The 21425-nt window shown below is 43.2% G+C and overlaps 2 protein-coding genes across 2 annotated transcripts; both read left to right on the forward strand.

The window, feature by feature from the left end:
- Positions 1-2010: 2010 nt before the first annotated feature.
- On the forward strand, positions 2011-11455 carry LOC130131403 (coiled-coil domain-containing protein 80-like). Its single transcript, XM_056301080.1, has 7 exons — positions 2011-3534; positions 3902-4058; positions 4167-4303; positions 4747-4898; positions 7076-7179; positions 10120-10203; positions 10337-11455. The coding sequence occupies exons 1-7, from the start codon at positions 2011-2013 to the stop codon at positions 10645-10647; spliced, it is 2469 nt and encodes an 822-aa protein (XP_056157055.1). The 3' UTR covers positions 10648-11455.
- A 603-nt stretch (positions 11456-12058) lies between these two features.
- atg3 (autophagy related 3) lies at positions 12059-20905 on the forward strand. The gene is made up of 12 exons (XM_056301286.1): positions 12059-12236; positions 12552-12593; positions 12746-12795; positions 13346-13416; positions 13728-13835; positions 14367-14416; positions 14705-14795; positions 14948-14982; positions 15093-15248; positions 16550-16677; positions 19053-19121; positions 19388-20905. Exons 1-12 carry the CDS (start codon positions 12165-12167, stop codon positions 19467-19469), a joined length of 954 nt encoding a protein of 317 aa, XP_056157261.1. The 5' UTR covers positions 12059-12164; the 3' UTR covers positions 19470-20905.
- The last annotated feature ends 520 nt before the right edge of the window (positions 20906-21425 follow it).

Genomic DNA, 21425 nt, shown 5'->3' on the forward strand with positions numbered 1-21425 from the left:
GTTTCATTTGGGATTTCTTATGGGTACTGTATGTCATTTAATTTACTCCAGAGAGAAATTAAAGTGTTGAGAACGAGAAAACACAAAACACAACCCTGCGCTGGATAAGGCGGGTGCACCAAATGGATATTTCATTCAACTCCGTCACCATAGAAAATGACCGTCTTTTGAAGAGATGTGTTACTTTTCTAGGAAAATTGTTGCAACAACTTTCACTGTTGGGAACTTCATATATTTGAACGTATGCGTAGTCTTTATATGTTTTTAGTTCCTTGCAGATCTGCAAAATTTCAAGTACAATATTTTGTGTGTGGGCTCAGTATTTAGTATGCTCCAGGGGTGTGTGGGTAAATTGATCACACCCAGTTAAGGGAATTTTACACTGCTAAACAAAACATTACATCCTCATCCTGAAAAAAAACCGGGTGGGTTTCTGATTTTTTTTTTATTTGACTCGTAATGTGCACAGTACTACTAAACCTAAGTTTAAGGGGGTGTCTGAGAGAGTCATGTGCCACCTTAATTTTAAGTAAAATGGGCTATGATTAAATTGGATAGACATTAAATGCAATTTGCACAAAACAACATCAGTTGGGGCGAAACGGCTGAATGGTATGAAATAATTATAATTAGTTAAAATCTGCGCAAAACTTGTGAGTTATTACGCAATACACGTAACGTTATGAGGTTTGAATCGAGCCTAAACTATTGCAAGGTATATGGAGCTGAGATTCCATCCATAGACACAGTTTGCCTTGTGAGCAGTGGGCGGTATCGAGCCTAAACGTGAGCTCTGCTGTTCAGCCACGTTTCGCATCCCCGAAAGGATATGTACCCCATGAATGCGACGCCGCGGAGGTATGGGAAGCGTGTTCTTTTTCTTCGCTATTTTGAGGTCGTCTACGAACAGCAAAGTAGTGACACTCAAAGACGGCTTTACAAATGAAGTAGCATACCAAAAGTAGACGAATTGCTACGGGTAAAACGCTTGTCCTTTCCAACGGACGCTCCTTTGTAAAACCGTGCTGATAATCTCAAAATATTTTCAAAGACTCAATCTAAATGTTTCTACTTCACTTCTATTAGCATGCTATTTCTAGTGTACATTTCCTTTCGTAAACGTGATTGTCAAGGTCCCCCCCCCCCCCCTACAAGCGAATACATGCGCGTTGCCGCGACGCCACGGATACGTGGGACACGCATTGTTTCGGGGATGCAGAATTTGAGTTGCACCGCTCAATCGCCGCTTTCTTTCTGGGAGAGACAGTCGGTCCTCAGAGAGGAGAGAGCGCAAATGGAGACTGGGGTCGTACAGCTTCTGGAGCTACGAGCGGCATTACTCTGCCCGGACCACTCGGTAAAGTTTAAGTTTGGTTTTTGAGAAGGCGAAATATTTACGTGCATCGCATTCAAGTCTGTCTCTCGTTTGATTTTTAGAGGAGTTGCAAAGCCCGACGGCAGCAAATTCCTGAGCGTCCTTATCATTTTGGGATTTATAGAAGAGCAGAGTCCTTGCAATTCAGCTATTTCTCATATAACCTCAAACTGGTGACTCTGTGTGAATGTGAAAGGTGACCAAGTTGCATAGTTTTGGTTATCTTAACTGGACATTTAACATCCGCAGGAACTGCAATGCCAAGAACATTTCTGCAAGAAAAGCAACGCGTGGATGGGTAAAAGGTTTTTGTCAGCATCAAGAATGTGAGCAGATGGCTAATGCCCTCCTCAATGCAGAGCTTATTTTCACACAGCATACTCCCACTTTTTTTTGGACATTCCAAAATGAAGCTGACACTGCAGTTTATTGTTTTGTGGCTTTTGCTTACAAAAGGTAAGGCTTCTGAGAAGAGAAACCACAGAAAGACGGTGTTTACACGACCCTCCTCTCAAGGGTGGATTTCTAACAGAACACAACAGACGTGGAGCGATAAAAGTAAACCTGCAGAAAAGTCTGACAGTTTGACCCTGGGCAGTGCGAGCACTTCCCATTCAGCCAGCAGTCATGGGAATATGCAGTGGGACCAGAGTCAAAGAGCAGGACTGAATCGAAGGGTGATGCAGAACAGAAGAGGGCAGCAGATGAGAACCCCTGCAAACCGTGGCTCTACATCGCAGGAGCTCGGCGTGGGCAAACCAGAGAGGAGCAGGCCTCTGTCTTCTCCATCCAGAATGCCCACAGGCTCTGTTGGCTCTCTCAATATCTTGGCCAGCTTTGCAGGGAAGAACCGTGTCCTTGTTATCTCGTCCCCACATGAGTCAGACGGCTACTACCGCCTGATGATGAGTCTCCTCAAGTCGGACGTATACTGTGAGATGGCTGAGCGTCACATGCAGCAGATCATTATGTTCCACCAGGAGGACCAGGCCGGTGGGAAGGTGCGAAGGGTCTCCAATCAGGGTCAGGTGACAGAGGAGCGCCTGGACCCTGCACTCATCCCCAAGCTGATGAGTTTCCTCAAGCTGGAGGAGGGCAAGTTCTCCATGGTGCTGCTGAGGAAGAACCTCCAGGTGGAGGAGAGATACCCCTACCCAGTCAGGCTGGAGGCCGTGTATGAGGTGATGGACCAAACCCCAATTCGCAAGCTGGAGAAAGCCAGACAGAGAGGTTTTGTGCAGAGGTGCAAGGCAGCTGGAGTGGAGGGTCAGGTGGTGACGACAGGCTCAGATGGACAACAAAACGCAACATTGGAAAAGAAACCAGCAAAGGAGACGACAATGGTGAGGCCAGCAAAGGAGCCAACCCGGATGCCTGTAGCTATGACCATTCCTGCTGCTACTACAACCATGAGGACTACAACAAAATCAACCACAACTACAACTAGAAGACCCGCTAGAACCACAACAAAAGCTACCACAACAACTAAACGCACACCACCTACTACCACCACGAAACCACCGACAACTACAACCACAACAACAACTACAAAGGCAACCCCAACCAAACCTCAAACGACCAGAACTACAAGTACCACAATACCCTCAACCACAGCCACCTTGACTACTCCAACTCCCACCCAACTGCAAACTGTACCTTGGGACATGGATCCCCTCTCGACCAATGAGGATAACAGCCTCCACTCAACTAGCCGTGATGGTGACAGAGAGCAAAGAATTACAGAACCCAAAGGTGGTAAGCCAAGCCAAGAAATAACCCCAAGTCCAACTGAGATCACAGACGGCAATTTAGACGAAGGTGAAGAGGATTCAGGTGGAGATCATAACCGTGGGGGGAAGAAAACGGCTGGCGGCGATGTGGAGCTTGAATCTGCTGCTTCCAAGAAAGGCAGAAAACTCACCGACAGTCAGCAGAGGAGGAAACATCCCAACAAGCCAACCAGAAAAAATAAAGCAGACAAAAAAAGAACAAAGGTTGGCAAGGAGGGTAGTCCCAATCTCCGCGGCAGAAAAAGTGGGAAGAAGGGAGTCCTGTACCAGGAGAAACATGAAGGCGATGGGCCTGCAGCAAAACAGCCAAAAGCAGCCTCCCCTCTGGCCTCCTTCTTTGGCTCTTTTGAAAGACGACGAAGACTGCTTGTAAGTGTTTTTTTAAGCTCTTTATGAGACTTTTGTTTTATAACCAGAAGCCTTGTCAAACCACAGGCAGAAATACTGTTTTTGAATTCTTTCACATGACAATTAAAATGCTAAATCACTCTGTTTAACATCACTATTAGATATGTATATTTAAAAAAAAGCAACAGATGTCAACATTTCCTTTATCTCTGCCAAAAGGAGAAGTTTGGGTGTCTTGAGATCCCTAATTAGAGCTAAAATCTTCATTTTAAAGTAAACAGGAACAACTCAGATCCACATAAGTAGTTTACAACTACTATATCAAACATCCCTGTTTATACAAAATGACTGCCCACTCTTCCCTGTTTCCAATTTCCACCATCTGCAGGTCATCACCACCCCGAGTGAGGAGAACCGCATGTATACCCAGCAAAGAGACGAATACCTAGAGAATGTGTGTGAGATGGCCGTCCGAAAACTCTCCATTATCACCATCTTTGGCTCCTGGGACAATGGCACCATGAAAATAGACCACTATCAGCTCGGTAGGCCATCATCGGAAACAGTTTTGCTGAGAATTGTCGCACGTTGCCAAGAACTGTGTCACAGTCATTATTCCTTATGGGGCTTTTGTGTTGTTTGTTTGCACACAGAGCAGGATCAGGCTTTGAAAGGGGTGCCGAGGGAAGACCTGACAAACCAGGTCCTTATCAAAGCACTGAGGGAGGAACTGGGAATGACGTTCAACGACTACTACATGGTGGTGACCGACTTTGACATGAAAGCCAAGGTTGGTGTCTGTTGGTCAGAGCTGTTATCAGTGAAGCAGAAGCACGAATAAATCATCGTTTATTAACGTTGTTCATGACAGATGTGCTGTATTAACACAGGTCTGTAGCAGAGACCCGCCATTTTTGCTTTGTGCACCATGCAAAAGATCCCTTACTTTCTTTGCCAACTCGGATATTCTTGGATATTATTCTTCGATTTGTAGGTACTGTTTTCTAGATATCCTAACTTTTTCCGTATAATGCATGCTGTGTGGTTTTGTGGCAGCATCCTGCAAGTCAAATTTCAGACTTAAACGGTGAATGACGAGCAACAATAAACAGTTTTGAGTTTTGACCGTGTGACAAATTCCTGTTCACAGCTTTCCCCTCTCTGGCACCGTTCATTTAGCGGATCGTTCTTTTTTTCCTACGTTGTATGTGTCCTTATGTTCATTCCTTGCAGCAAGAGTATGAAGTGCCTATTGCCATGAAAGCCGTGTTCGATTACATTGACACCTTCTCCTCACGCATCACCGAGATGGAGCAACAGAAAAGGCAAGGCGTGACGTGCAAGAAAGAGGACAAGTCTAGATCCTTGGAAAACTTCCTTTCGAGGTAATGAATCTTTCCTGGGGGTTTTGTGTGTTTTAAATCTGCCTAATGTGTGGAAGTTATTATGGATTAGGGAATGAGTTATTATCGATGCACTCCCTTTCTCACCTCACTTTGAATAAGACTCAGCTGCTCATGATATATTGGGTGAACGGGGGTTCTAGCCAGACATAAATTCTCCCTAGGATGAATTCGCTTATGATCATAAAAACCCATGACCTCAAAATTTCTTGCTTTCATTGGTAGCTAGTAACCAGGAAACATTGAGCTAAAACAAATGGCTACTCATTTCTGTTCGTGTATGTCAAAGTGGAAAAGCTAAAACATGCTTGCAAATGTGCAAGTCTATTTGGATAAGTCCACAAATTTATAAAGCACATTTGGATTTATGAGTTTTCTCCAAGTTCACAGTGAGTGGTATATAACTGGAATGCTGACCTGATGATGCCTTTCCAGAGTACTCATCTTCCTCTTACTCAGCCATTTGGCTGGGTGCTTTGGACCATTGTCATGCTGAAAGATGTAATTCCTTAAATTAAACCGAGTAGCTGGATTTATTCACATTTCCCTGTATGCATCTTGACCGGGAAACCTTTCCTGGCTGAAGAGAAATGGCCTCGTAGCTCGATGCTTGCCACTACCACCCTTAACGGTACTAACTGTGTTTATTCCTTGTTGGGCCATATTGGGTCTGTGCCAAAAGTATCTTTTAAAAATTTTGACCCCTCCCAAAAAAGCTTGACCTTGCTTTCAAGGTTTTAAGACCATGAGTCATAGTTACCATAGTCATAGTTTAAGGGTGGCATGGAGGTAGGAGGTAGAGCGGGTCGTCTAGTTATCGGAAGGTCGCTGGTTCGATCCCCGGCTCCTGTAGAGAGCGTGTCAAAGTGTCCTTGAGCAAGACACTGCACCCCTAACTGCTCCTGATGAGCAGGTTGGTGCCTTGCATGGCAGCCTCCACCATCAGAGTATGAATCATACACTGTAAAGCACTTTGAGTGGTCGGTAGACTAGAAACGCGCTATATAAATGCAGTCCATTTACCATCCATTTACCATTTATGCAAAGATGACCGTGTCTTCTTGTGTAAATAGGATTAAATGTTCCTCTTTGTGGGACCTGGCATCTATCGTGCCTCCTGAGAGCACAGTCCAGACCTGTGAGGAATACGCCAACTTGAGTTTGTTATGCACCGACTGGTCAGGATCCGCCATACAGTCATGCAGGTGTTTCAAGGTTGCCGTTTGCCTGCTCTCCCCCATTCGCCGGTGGCTTTTCTCATCAGCTTCCACCCTGCCTGGTCTCATTGGCCTGATCAGCGGTGCCATGATTCCTCCACTTCTTTTTCACCTCTGTTTTTCATTGAGCTCTTTGACATCTGTTTTATACCCGTCCCTCAATGTGAAGCTTTTAAGAATAACATATTGCAGATGTTGTGTGTTTAGCTCCTTGTGGGCCATTCTTGTCTCTCCGCATTATAACATACATAATGTTGTCCAGGTTAGTACCAAGTGAAGGGAAATTAGTGTTGTGCATGCTTCAGGAATCGTGATTAGTTCATGCAAGAAACAAATTTTTGCACAACTACAGCTTCTGGTGTAAAGAGGTGTACACACTGACACAACCAGAGCAGTTTTCCATTAATAAAAGTGGTTGCTGGTTACTTTACCCTAATAAGAGTGAAAAGGGTCTGGTGTAATTGGTTTTCATTTCCTGCTTTGAGGCGATAAAAGCCGAGTGAATGCTTTTAATTTTGGATCCACGGTGTATGGATTTCTGTGTTCTCGCAATGATGTGTTAATGCTTATGCAAACATGGTGACGGAGGTTATTTTAAACCCCATCTGTAGATAGTTGCTGTGAATTGCCCGAGGCAAAGAATAAATGCTACGGACCTTAAAAATGTGACACAAAATTGAACTTGTGTTTTAGCATATCATTATCGATCGACAGACGGAAGGATGTTTTATAAGGACAGCAGACAACTGAAGTTATCGGTCGACAAACTGATCAAACTTACGTGAGCTGGATCCTCTGTATTTTACACATCTTGGACTATAAACCGAAATCATTGTTATTTTTCAAATGGATTTCCAGTGTTTTGCAAACAGTCTGCAAACTCTCCGCAGTTCAGATGTCTCTCAGTCACGTCTCTCACTTCGTTTGTCTTGTCTTTGAAAGGTTCCGCTGGAGACGACGGTTGTTCATCATCTCTGCCCCCGACGATGAAGAGTGGGCCTATCAGCAGCAGCTCTACAGCCTCACCAGTCAGGCCTGCAATCTGGGTAAGCCCACAGCATCTCCCCCAAAGCGGGCGTTGGTGGCGAATAACCAGACTAGAGACTGGGCTGTGTGGTCCTAGTCCCTCAAAATGGAGACCAAGTGTAGTTAGCCACATCTACTGTAATTTGTGCATTTTTAAGAGTTGTAGTTCTTTCAGCGTGACCCTGCTTTGTTGTTGGACAATGCCATCGGTCGTGTTTTCCATACACCTAAGACTTCTTTCAATCAGGATCGGGACTGACGGAGATATTCAAGTGTCCGCGTGGCTCTTGTCAGAGAACCTGAGACATTTCAATAGAGTGAAGAGGTCATAGGTGAAGGCCCGTAATGGCCCGTTAGATGTTTCATGATGACCCGACTCGGGCCCCTCGAGGGTTTGTCTTGGCAATGTCACACCCGTCTGTGAATGTGTTCAGAATGTGAGACCACCCCTCGTACTCGCTGTGCAATGGGGAATGTTGTATAGGGAGCAAACCTAACTGTTATCATTCCATAGATGTGTGCGACTTATCAGGAATCAGGAACACGTTGTTATTTCACTTCATGTACTTGCATATATGAAATGAAACGAAATATCTTTTCCCCCAGCAGTGCAACACAAAGACAAAAACACATATCCAAAAACTGCAAGAACACATATAGCCAAACTAAGAACACATATATCCAAGCTAAGAACACATGTATCCCAGCTAAGAACACATGTATCCCAGCTAAGAGCACATATATCCCAGCTAAGAGCACATATATCCCAGCTCAGAGCACATATATCCCAGCTCAGAGCACATATATCCCAGCTAAGAGCACATGTATCCCAGCTAAGAGCACATATATCCAAACTAAGAACACATAGTATATCCAAACTAAACACATATATCAAAACTAAGAACAAATATATCCAAACTAAACACATATATCCAAACTAAGAACACATATATCCAAACTAAGAACACATAGTATATCCAAACTAAGAAAAAATCTATCCAAACTAAGAACAAATCTATCCAAACTAAGAACAAATATATCCAAACTAAACACGTATATCCAAACTAAAAACACATATATCCAAACTAAGTAAATATCCGTTTTGTAAAAAGGAAGATCCGATATCTGATTGAGGATCTGATAATTCCGATGAAAGGATCTGCCCCCACGTTGTATTTTTACGCATTTTATCATCGTGGCAAGATTTCCATTTCTGACATTGATTTATGGGGATCCTGTGCTTTGGTTGGACTGCCTGCAGAATTTCTTGCCATGCCTCATGTTTTCATTCTTGAATACAATTTTTTTTTCCGAAGTCTGGACTTGACAATATGGAAAAGAAATGGACATCTATTGTTCAGTGGAGGCATGGCCTTTAACTGAAGGCTGATCAGAGTTCCGAGTGACTGCATTATGATTAAACCAGTGCATCTCATCTGGTGGGCCGGTGTAGAGGAAAGTCAGCTGTCCCTGCAGGGTTTTGTGAGATGTATAAAGAAAATAAATGTCAAACCATAAATATTATCTCAAACTCATATGAAATGTATTCTCGGTCTTTAAGCTTAGCGTCCTCATGAGGGAAATTGGTTTGCATGTGCTGCATTTGGGACGCCAAAGCTTTTAAAACCGTTGGAAGTAATGGTACCCCAGCACATTGCAATATATATTACTTATAAAAGAGTTAACAAGATACTGCAATGCACAACGCAACTAAAAATTGCACAGGGTAAGTTTTTTTTTCCAGGCATTGACCAGAAACTTTTCACATGTTTTACAATTGTTTCTGAGTAGTCTATTATTAATTCCACCTTGGAATATTGTCATGTGGAATATTGTCTTATTGGATAGGCTCCAGCATCCCGCGACCCTGAGTTGGATAAGCGGCTTGGATAATGGATGGATGGATGGAATATTGCCATGTTGTATAAGTGTGCCCTGACATTGCATACACTGAGAACCATAATTGTAGACCGCTGGCAAAAAATTATATCTGTCACCAACCAAGAACGACGTAACGAAGAATGCTGGCATGAAAGAAATCAACAGAGAATCTGTGGTTTTGGTTGAAACATGCCTGCATTTTTTTCTTTGTTCTTTGAGAAGGGGGGAGGAGGAGGAGGAGAGAGAGAGAGAGAGAGAGAGAGAGAGAGAGAGAGAGAGAGAGAGAGAGAGAGAGAGAGAGAGAGAGAGAGAGAGAGAGAGAGCTGAAGGGCTCTAGCTAAGATAGGGGTCTCCAGAGATTGCTCAGAATGTTTGGTATTTGCTTTCCTGCTTGTTGGTGAAGAGAATGTGTTTAACCACAATGGTTGCCTATGGACTGATGAGAAACAGGCTGCAAGCCGCTACGGACTGTCCCGTTTACAATCACTGTTGCTCATGGGGAGCCAGGAAGAAAAGACCAGAAATTGGAAACATTCACCGTTAGAGGGTTGGCGTAGGTCTGGCTCAGCACGCCTCTCCATAGGTCCCTTGAAATGCTGCTAGACTTGCCTTATATTGGGCATGAAATACATCCTGTGCTTTATGAGACCCGACTTATTGGAACGCTGCCCTGACATATGAATCTGGAATATTGCTGGTAGCACAGGTCATCAAAATCCAGATGTACTCTGGGCTTCTTCGTTGGAAAAGCACTTCAATACTCTTGTCTCTTTGTTCCTACAACGTGACTGACTGTATGGCCTATAATGCTGCTTCGAGATGGTTTAGTTTGTTTTATTCAGAAGACTTATAAGTTAAGGTATTGAAACATTGGGCAATACTTCCAGAAACAAGAGACAACTGGTCAAAGATGTGTTCAGAAGCTTTCCAGTTACAGCTCCCTATGGTATCACATGCATAGGACACTTATCACATGCATAGGACACTGTCACCCAGAGGGTCTCATGTTGTATCACTCAATGGCTTTACAGTGGATTTACAGTGTTCAAGTACAGCTGCTATCTGCTTCTATCTTTCAGGTTTACGCCATATGTCCGTGTTGAAGCTAGTTGGAAAAGACATGGAATTCATGGGTGGAGTCCTGGAGCTTTATCCAATCAATGGTGAGTTTCTTCTGTCACTATTCACCCGCCGTGTGATTAGTGGAGTGTCTGAATTGTCTTCACTGGGCCACATTGTTTTACCATGAAGAGATGAGCTGGCTGCAAAATAAAGTTTAACCCTTTTTCCTTACAGGGAGTGCCACGGTCGAGAGGGAGGACCTCTCTGCCGCGCTGGTGAGAGACATCAGGAACTACTTCCAGATCAGCCCAGAGTACTTTTCCATGCTGCTCGTGGGCAAAGACGGCAATGTCAAATCCTGGTACCCATCTCCCATGTGGTCCATGTCCATCATTTACGACTTGGTGGACTCTATGCAGCTACGTAGACAGGAGATGGCTATCCAACAGTCGCTGGGGATGCGATGCCCTGATGACGAATACAGTCACCATGGATACCATGAACAAGATCCAGATGGATACGGCCACCGTGGATACGGTTACTAAGGGCCCTTGAAGATGTTGTGATTTGTATGGATAAATGAAGCAGGTAAATAGTTTGACATATGTGGTTCAGGCTCAGGTCAAATAGTTATTAATAGCTTGTATTGTTATAAACTTGCTGGTATTAAGGACATTACACACCGGATAGGTGCGGTTACTGCATCAGGGCAAGTGAAGTAGTTTCAGGGAAGTTATCATTGAGAAAAAGCGTACTGAATTGATTTTCTGATACTTTTCTAATTATTGCGTAAACTGCTTGGTAGTGTTTTTAGTCTTCTGCAGCTTTAACACGCTGGAATTCCCAGCACAATATAGAAAACACAAAACATTATTTAGCAGATTTTTTTTGACTGAACTCTGGTATGTTCAGACCAGAGTTGATAATGTTTTTCTATACCTTTTATGTTGTACACCACCTCTGTTCAACCCCTTTCAAAGTCTTTCCCATTTAATTTGGCAGGAAGGCAAGTTCATTTGTAATTTAGGCCCTTATTTGTTCATGAATATTATCGATGTGCAATGTGCAAGATACATCTTCTGGATGCGCTGGGACGCATCATCAGTGACGTGACCTGGGTTCTCGGGTGTTTTCAGGTCTCTCAACATCAGACACTCTCATCCAGGTGACCCTAATGGGTTTTTTTTGTATTGCTGATGATTTAAAATAAAACTGATATTTCAGCAATAATTTGAATTTGCAGTATCCAGTGATAGTATGAAATGAGATTTCATTCAATGATGAATGATCAGTTCATTTATCAACAAATGTCAAGTCAGTTGCCCATATATGTATCAAACCTAATGAATCTCATTGCAAGGATTTCTAAATTGTAATAAAATATGAATTTACTGTCAATATCGATCTTCCAGTTGGGCATATATATTTGTTTGCTGCAATGTCCCATGTTTGTATTTCCTTCTTTTCTCCCCCTGCTTAGAAATCTCAGCCTCTACTTTTGCATTACTCTAACCTACTCCAACTTGATTGGAGTGTCGTTGCACACCGCCAAAATAATGGCATGAATGGAGCTGGCGGGTTGACCTTGCATCCCTCTATAGATCACCCATACAGTGTTTCTTTTTTTTTTTTGGTTACCCACTGAAACATTCCCCCAGACAATAATAATAATAATAATGAAAATCAATTATTAACATAATTATAGTAATAATAACAACAATAATAATAATAGTCGTAGTAGTCAAAGATTACATTTTACTTTTAAAAAAAATCACACGCAGGAGCAAAGTTGCAATAAAAAGGAAGTTTTCAGTCATTCTATTAAATCGTGTATCTCCTTAACCTACTTGGAAACGTTCCCGAATCCATTCGCTGTTCTCCGCCCGCTCTCGCGAGATTTCCACAGAAAGCGGAAGTGCTCGTTGTCTGACAGGTCATGTGACTTGCTGCCTTGCCACAGTTGAGACATGGCAAAATAATCCACGTTTCGGCGTCAAACCCTCTCGGATACCCCGCACCTTTCCGTCGTTTGTGTCGAGCCGGCGCGACCCGTTGTGAGGAGATGCAGAACGTGATCAACTCGGTGAAAGGCACGGCTCTGGGAGTGGCCGAGTTTCTCACCCCGGTGCTGAAGGTAAGCGAGGTTAGCCAGCTGATCGGTAGCTGTAGCATTTTAACGGAGCCGCCGTCAACGTGTTGGGCAGGTCGACGAGCCGCGTCTGCGTAACTGTTTGTATCTCAACCAACGCGGTCTAACGGTCGCTTATTGCTCGTTATGTGAAGTATTTGGTTACTTCGTATGAGCGGTTCTGTCGAAGGGGTCGCCCACCTGTCGGTTTTGAAATGAAGACTTAACGCTGGGTGTACCTAACCCATGTGTTGCTGATATGCATGTTTATTATTCATGTGTTTATTCACCGTTGTTTTTTCTTCCTCTTTATAACCACAGGAATCAAAATTCAAAGAGACTGGCGTTATTACACCAGAAGAGGTGAGAATACCACCAAGCAATAAATCCGTTTTTGAAAGTGAGACTGTATTATTTAATCCCAAATTACCACCTTAGCAAACCCCTCCCCAAACCTTGATCTGTAAATTATAACTTCTTATTACCGGTTTTTTCCCCCCTTCTTTTCATTTTAGTTTGTAGCTGCTGGTGACCACTTGGTTCATCATTGCCCTACGTGGAAATGGTGGGAGCTTTCTTCTTCTTCTTCCTATTACAGACTTATTCTTAATTTTGAAACTCCCCCCACTTGCGTGTGGTAGTGTGGCCAGTTGTCTTTGGTGTAATTAGTGTGTTAAGTGATTGGTTTTATTAAGAGGGGGTTCACGGACACCCGGGTCAGTACTGTCAGCAAACAGTGAAGGTTTGAGTTTATTTGTGTGCTCTCAGTCACAAAAAGACTGACTCAATTAGTTTTCAAACACTTATCTGTTATCGATTTAAGTGGCAGAAAGTTCTAACCACATGTCAGACCACACTTATCTGGAACCAGAGTAGGCTAAAAGTTCACACCGTCTTATAAAATGAAATGTGATGAACGTTGAATGCGTAACACGTATATCAAAACATATTTACAAGTGCTTATTGACCTACATCTGATTATCAATATCATTGTTGATCATAGCAACGCCATCATCAATAATAAGGCATGTTGTTTGTTTTTAGACTGAAGAGGCAAATGACCGCTTATTAATTTGAATTATATGGCCTAAATATTATGTGCTATCTCCGTCCAGGGCATCAGGAGAAGAGGCCAAGGTGAAGCCATATTTACCTCAGGATAAACAGTTTCTCCTAACACGCAATGGTAAGCAAAGAGCACACACTGTAGACTTGGTTTTCCCCTTCGTGTTCTCGATGCATTCCTGTGATACAGCACAGTCTAATCAATATCTGTGAACATAAAGATGCTCTGTCCCCTCCACACCAACTTACATGTAACTAAGACTTCAACATGTGATATCTTCAAGATGTCAATTCTGAAATTACTTTATAGGGAATTAATACGAAAAGGTCATTGAAGGACGTATGCGAGCACCCAAGGGGGATTTTCTGCACATAGTGTCATCTGTTTTCTAAACTCTGCAGTGACGTCTTTGTTCCCACTTATACTCACAGTTCCCTGTTACAAGCGTTGTAAACAGATGGAGTATTCAGATGAGCTGGAGGCCATCATAGAAGAGGATGATGGAGATGGAGGCTGGGTGGACACCTACCACAACTCAGGTTTGCCGCACAGCGTTTCAGTACAACAAGTGGATGAGAGGCTCAGACCACACAAAGAGAAATGTAGATAGTCAACCTGGCTAGTCACTCCAGATGTGTGTACATATGAGTGAGCACAGCTTATATCAACGATGGAGAACTCTAATATGTTTCCTGGACATTTTTAATTGAAAGCTCCTCATTGTTTTGTGACTGACCTGACTTGAAACATTGCTGGCTCCAGTGGGAATTAATTAAATTTACAGATTACATTTATACACTTCTAGCATATATTATGTATGTTGCTTATATACCTGTTTGCAAGTGTTATGTTCTTAAAAACATCCCAAAGCTGGAAGTCATTATTTGAAGTAAACGTGGACAGGTTGATTCACCCTGTGGGCCTGAAGAGTGGGGTAATTGGCCAAGTGCAACTGGGGAGAAAAGGGGGGGGGACTGTTAAAATGTTTAAGATTTGAGAGTATAGAGCCTGTAAGGATTCTGGAAATCTAACCAATGTCAAAGCAACTATTTTCATTTTATTTTGTTTAGGTGTGTTAGGAGTTACAGATGCTGTGCAAGAAATCTCATTGGACAATAAGGTAAGCCTCATTACGCTGTTAAACTCTATGCCCCCTAATTTATGACATCGTTTGGCCATATTTACATTTCAGATGCTTTAGACTTACTGGTCCCTTGAACAGTGTAACCTTCAGATGGAAAAAACACAAAGTGGATGAAACGGATGAAAGCCATTATTTCCAGCCTCAGATGACATGTAAAGCTTGTGTTTCGGTGTTCCTTACCATCTGACATTGTAGCCCAAGGCATCAAAAACGGGGGTGATGTTTCAGTAGAGATGGGGTATTTCAGCTCTCTTCTCATTTTAGGACAACATGAATATGAATGTCAATTCTGGAGCCTGTGGCAACACCGACGATGATGACGAAGATGAAGACGGCGAGGCAGCCGACATGGAAGGTACTGCATCCTCAGATCCTGACAGAACGCTCAACATTTACCCCTCACCATTAATTGGAAGCAGTCGTTTGGTGTCCTCCGAAACATTTCCACAGCAGAATCCAAAGTAGGCGTGCAAGTGTACTGACGGTCTTTTAACACTCTCCTTTCAGAGTATGAGGAAAGCGGCCTATTGGAAACAGATGAGGTAAGAAATGCTCTGGTGGCTATAAAGCAACACACGTGTTGCATGATCCGGTTTCAGTCTTCATTAGTCAACCCATTGTCTTGTGTTTGGTGTTCTCTTCCCCTCTCCAGGCTACATTGGACACCAGTAAAATGCTTGATTCCTCTAAATCCAAGGCCGAGGCTGGCAGCGAGGATGCCATTCTCCAGACTAGAACATATGACTTGTACATCACGTATGATAAATACTACCAGACCCCTCGACTCTGGCTCTTTGGATATGATGAGGTACCCCTACCCACATGCTTAGATCTACAAGCATGTAAAGTTACAGTCCTGAAGATTTACCTGCAGGTGTCCTTGTTGATTGAAAGTCATAATCCTGAATTATTTTGCAGGTGCTCATTTTAATGGTTACTGTCAGACAGGACTTCCTTGTGAAAAGCGATATGGCGTACAGTGACTTGCATCTTCAGTATAGCATCTAAGTGCAGAAATAAAGGCTTGTAGAAAGCAGGTGTAGCAGACCGAATTATAAGTAGACCTTGACCAACAGATAGTACAACATCAGTAGCTAAAACCCGGGTTCTGTAATGTTTATTTGTGGTCGTTTGGCGGTGAGAAAGATGCTCATGTAACAAAACTAATGACTATTTCGTTTCCAGTGGACACCTCGGGGATTTTGAATGCTCAAACGCCACTGCGATTACCACGTATCGCCAAACTCTTGCTTGCTTTTATTTGTTGTTGTTCCCATTGTGGACCAATAGAGACAGCATTGAGGTAGAATGACGAACAGCCGTGTTAGACGATCTTCAGGATAGTCGCTGCAGAGACTCTTTAAACGCCAGGTTTTTTATCTTTTTTGTCAGGCCAACGTCGAAAGCTACTTGCAATCTTTGTTTTTCAGTGCACAGAATACTCAATGGATGCTGTTTGTCACATTTGAGAGTAGATTTACTGCGTTTTCCCATGATAAGCTGCTTATTTAACATTGTGTAAAAATATTCTGTCCTTGGTCTTTTTTTTTTTCTCCAAAATCCGCTCAGACTGTGGCAGGTCGGAGTTGTAGTTGAATAAGTCGGTAATGGAAAGATAATCAGGGATGTGAAACTTTGGGAAACTCCGGCTCAGAAGAGGTTTTGTTCTGAGACCGATGGCGTAATTATTGCATGAAGTTTGGTTCAAGGGAAGCTTGTCTGCCTTGGCTTTAACTACTCTTCACATTGTTTCATAAAGAGCATATAGAAAATACACTTTGGATTGACTGTCAGTACTCATAGAACACGGTAAAACAAATAGACTCTTACCTGCATGTTACAGATGCTAGAAATTCCAGAAAATAAAATAAAAAGGGCCAGGAAATAAAACAAAAAGTCTGCAAAGATACAGACTTCCGCACTATAGGATTTAACATGGCAAGGAAATGTTGTTTGGTTGGCGCTCATCCCATCCTGAATTTACCGCTTGATACTTCCTTTGTATCTTAAGCTCACTTTCTCATCTCTGTGTAAAATTAATTCAAATAACTGCAAGGCCAACGTTTTCCGCCGGCTGCCATCAAGTGACTTCCTTTTTGCGTCTTACAGGACAGACAGCCGCTGACCGTAGACCAGATGTATGAGGACATAAGCCAGGACCACGTGAAGAAGACGGTCACCATCGAGAACCACCCCCATCTTCCCCCTCCAGCCATGTGCTCCGTCCACCCCTGCAGGTTAGAACATCGGTGAATCACTATCGTATTTACGCCCAACTGTTATCAAGTTTCCCATGTCAACTTTCACATAGTTGACCATCACCCAACAGCAGGCGGTGATTTGTTTCGGCGTTACAGCCACAAAACACAACTGGTGACCTTAGTAAAACCTTTAGTACCTGGATGGTCTGTATCCACATCAGGTTGTAAAATAAAACCTGTTTTTCATCATTAGAGTAAGTTTACACATGCACACAACTTGATGCGTTGTCCTGCGAACAGAAAGCTAATCAGACTTTACACGATATCAGGGCTGTCGAGCGATTAAAAAATATAACTAATTAATTGCACAATTTGCTGTGATTAATTGCAATTAATCACTTTTTTTTCTTATGACTGAAGCTTGTAATAATGGATATTTTTTGGGACTTTTTTCTCCCCATTGTATCCGGCCAATTACCCCATTCTTACGAGCCGTCCCGGTTGCTGCTCCACCCCCTCTGCTGATCCGGGGAGGGCTGCAGACTACCACATGCCTCCTCCGATACATGTGGAGTCCCCAGCTGCTTCTTTTCAGCTGACAGTGAGGAGTTTCGCCAGGGGACGTAGTGCATGGGAGATCGCGCTATTCCCCCCAGTCCCCCCCCCCCAAACAGGTGCCCCGACCAACCAGAGGGGGCGCTAGTGCGGCGACCAGGACACATACCCACATCTGGCTTCCCATCCACACACACGGCCAATTGAGTCTGTAGGGACACCCGACCAAGCCGGAGGTAACACGGGGATTCGAACCGGCGATCCCCATGTTGGTAGGCAACAGAATAGACCGCCACGCTACCCGGACGCCCCGTAATAATGGATATTTAATTGTAAAATCACAGAATTCATGTAGAATCAACACAAAGGAAGTATATTTAAATTTAGATGCTGTTGTTTAATAGCATCTTTTTAACGGCGAACACAGCTTCTCTCCTGTGAACTTCAGATTTCCAATAAAACCATCAAGGCCGTCAAAACTGACTGTCAGCTTGAAAGGCATATTTCTTATATGCACTAACAGAAATAGTAACAAAACCCAGGCTGGTATGTTAGAGCCAGTTGAATTTCAAAACCATCAAGACCTTTAAAATTTAATATCAGCTTAGAAAGCAATAATTTCTTGTATGCACTAATATAAATGATAATTAACAACAAAAAATGTGTTCCATGTTTGTGTGCCAGTTGAATTTAAAGTGTCGTGAATACACGACATTCATTTCGTGTTCATAATGGTGTATCACAGAACCCCATATGCACCCCAGTGTCACGGCACAGTACAACATCTAATGTTCTCCATGAGGGGATGAGGGCAGGGTGCAGATGAAGCCTACTGCTGCGAGAAAGCGGAGATGAAGTTTATGCACTGTAACGGTCCAGTGAGGAGCAGAGTAGAGGAAGAAGACACCTCTCCATGTGCCAACAAGCGGAAGGGACAGCGCACAACCAAATCCCCCGATATGCCTGTGAAACGGCCTCGCACAGCCGCCACAGGAAGTAAGCAAAATGCTGCTGCGTTAATTGCGTTAACTTTTTTAATGTGTTAAATATTTAAAATTAATCGCAAAAATGTATGTGTTAATTTTGACAGCATTACAAAAAAGTAGACTATCCAAGTCGGTGTCAAAAGACAATGGATTGGGTGTCCAGGTGGCATGGCGGTCTCTCCCATTGCCTACCAATACGGGGATCACCAGTTTGTATCCCCATGATACCTCCGGCTTGGTCAGGCATCCCTACAGACACAATTGGCCGTATCTGCGGGTGGGAAGCTGGATGTCGGTGTGTGTCCTGGTCGCTGCACTAGCTCCTCCTCTGGTCATTCAGGGCACCTGTTCATGGGGGAACTGGCAGGGAACAGCGTGATCCTCCCACGCGCTACGTCCCCCTGGCGAAACTCCTCACTGTCAGGTGAAAAGAAGCGGCTGGCGACTCCACATGTATCGGAGGAGGCATGTGGTAATCTGCAGCCCTCCCCGGATCGGCAGAGGGGGTGGAGCAGAGACCGAGACGCTTCGGAAGAGTGGGGAAATTGGCCGGGTACAATAGGGGAGAAAAGGGGGTGTGGCAGTGGATTCATTGTTACAAAGTTTAAGGAAATAAAGTGTTCTCTGTGTAGTGCGCAACGTGTGAGTGGCAGTCTATGTATATAGGAGGTTTTATCAAACGATGCAGCAACAACAAGGTAAGTAAGACAGATCTATATGAATGTGAAATATGAATCAATTCTTTTCAATGAGAATTAAGTCTCGGAGCCTTTTGTTGGGTGATTTGTGTTCACATTGTGTTCGTTGCAGACTCGTCGCTAACCATTTGATAAGTGGTAATGGCTTGCTGAATCTGTGCTTCCTTCCCAGACATGCTGAAGTGATGAAAAAGATCATAGAAACGGTGGCGGAGGGCGGAGGAGAACTGGGAGTGCATATGTATCCTCTGTGTTTGCAACAGGCTGAGGTGAATCTGTTTCATAAATGCCACATCAGTGGTATGGTCGTATGAATGATGATGAAGCATGTTACACGATAACATTTTCGTACCTTTTTAAGATTAACCATTTGTTTGCTCATCTGCTCCTCTTCTGATGCTCTTACTACGCACCTAATTTACTTTTTTCTGTCATGGTTTAACTGCAACAATCACAAGTCAGGATTTCCCATCATACCAGGACATCTTCCTTAACTCACGGTTGCAGGTATCTTTTGATTTTTTTGAAGTTCGTTCAAGCTGTCATTCCCACAATAGAATATGACTACACGAGGCACTTCACCATGTAGCTGTCCTCCTCTTAAATGCCCTCCTGCAGACATCTTCAAATGGAAAGGCATCTCTGCTCTCGTCTAGAGTGGTCGATTGAGACGGTCTCGATCTGGGAAATGACTCTTGAATGTAGGTGTTGCTCTGAGACATTTGACGTGGGGATATGACCATCGGGAATGCTGAAGTTTTGGAGGGATGTGACCCATGCGTCAGTTAATATCTCTCTCTTTCTCTCTCTCGCCAATACTGGCTTTATTTGGTGACCAATTGCGCAGTGTTTTTACCCAAACTCTTCACACATTGTCAGAGGCATTCACAGTGATATCAGCCCCACTTCACAGGAGAAGTCCAGCCCATTCAGACCAAGTCTTCTGTGGATTAGTGAAATCTGGATGGGCTCGGTTAAGATTTTAACCAGCTCTTTCCAGCTTGCAAACATTGCACATATGCAGGACACCAGCTGTCATTTGCAGTTTCCGCTATGCCTTCGGTGCCAATGTTACGCAGGTGCTGGCCAGTGTGCCCTGCTCGACTGCAATATAAGTAACCTGGAAGCTTCCCGGGGACTCAAATTTGCCTTTGGTCGGCATATTCAAACATTGGATTCACGCTCAACTCTGAAAAATAATCTATACAACAGATTGTAAGGTTCAAGATCCAGGCTTTGTTTACGTTAGTGACAGGCAATTCAGTTTTCCCCATAGCGTTAGCAGCAAACATCTTTGTTGCTAGTCGCGCCTGAAGAATTAAACCAAATGGCGTCATCATGAGCCTCTCTGATATTAACGGGTTCATTCCCCATGCGTCGCGACCGCGTTTTCATAGAGATGATCTTTGCTGGAGTCATGGTTGGACTTTGATACTGGATCAGAATCTTTTCGCCAGTTTGTCTTAATAATCTGTTCTGAATGTGTCAGTGGCCTTTTAGGCCTTTTTAATTGGTCCCTGTGGCTGGGTAATGTGTTTTCTCTGTGTGGGTGTTTTTTTTTGTTTTTTTTTGTTTTTTTTGCGATGTGTTTTCTTACTGTCGGCTACCTGTGAAATTGGCGAGAAATGTCTTTTCGGTTCAGGTATGTTAATACTGATTGTATCACACAACTCTGAAGGTTGCTTCAAAACTCTGCTCTGCATCATTTTGATGTCACATATGGAACTATCTTCACAGACCACTTCCCAAAATACCCACAATAAATATCTGGATATTTTGTTTGTTTCAAGCTGTGCACACTTGACTATTCAACTATATTTTGCTCAATAGCCGCATGTTGCTGACAGTACTCACTAAATACATACCTGGTGGATTAACCTACTACTTCCCTTCTCTGTAACTTTGTCAAACAGCCCTTTCACTCTTTGCTGCCTGTTGATCCTATGTCTCCGTGTGTAACTGCTCAGTGCTAGCACTGATCATTTTAAAGTAATGCACATTTATCAATAAAGATCTACTCATATATTGTGATTAGACTGTTGGGATTTTTTTTATTTGAAATGCAAGCTCTTTTTTCCCCTTTTTGGTTTGGACAACTCTTTCACCACCACCCCCCTCCCCATTACACATTCTCAGGACAGTTACATCTTTCCGGTAATGAAGATAACCATACTCAAGTCCACAAAAAAGACGTTACATAAATTAGTGCATAAATGAGATCATGAAGAATTACAAATGTGAAATTAAAAAGAGCAAGAGAGCAAACTGTACAGTAATCTGATCCAAGTAAATGTGTACCAGCTCCCTCAGAAGCAAAAGTTGAAAATGTTTTATGTGAATGTGCATTTGCTAAAATCCGAATGAAATTCATAAGAAAAGGACATTTTCTTCCTCATGTTCATACTCGTTGGACGCATAAAAAAACCAGTCACATGAAAAGACAAGCCATAACGAGACTAAGAGGACACAGCAAGCTACACAACACACTCCCAACCGGTCTTTGTGAACATTGTCGGGTATCAGGAACTGTAGAACATGTTGTCAT

Source organism: Lampris incognitus, chromosome 21 (genome assembly GCF_029633865.1).
Source record: "Lampris incognitus isolate fLamInc1 chromosome 21, fLamInc1.hap2, whole genome shotgun sequence".
In the NCBI taxonomy this organism is placed as follows: Eukaryota; Metazoa; Chordata; class Actinopteri; order Lampriformes; family Lampridae; genus Lampris; species Lampris incognitus.

Coding starts and splice junctions, on each gene's coding strand:
- LOC130131403 (XM_056301080.1), top strand. CDS start 2,011: ATGCAGTGGGACCAGAGTCAAAGAGCAGGACTGAATCGAAGGGTGATG. Junction 4,304..4,746: donor ACTTTGACATGAAAGCCAAG/GTTGGTGTCTGT, acceptor CATTCCTTGCAG/CAAGAGTATGAAGTGCCTAT. Junction 10,204..10,336: donor GGAGCTTTATCCAATCAATG/GTGAGTTTCTTC, acceptor TTTTCCTTACAG/GGAGTGCCACGGTCGAGAGG.
- atg3 (XM_056301286.1), top strand. CDS start 12,165: ATGCAGAACGTGATCAACTCGGTGAAAGGCACGGCTCTGGGAGTGGCC. Junction 12,796..13,345: donor CATTGCCCTACGTGGAAATG/GTGGGAGCTTTC, acceptor ATCTCCGTCCAG/GGCATCAGGAGAAGAGGCCA. Junction 13,836..14,366: donor GGACACCTACCACAACTCAG/GTTTGCCGCACA, acceptor TATTTTGTTTAG/GTGTGTTAGGAGTTACAGAT.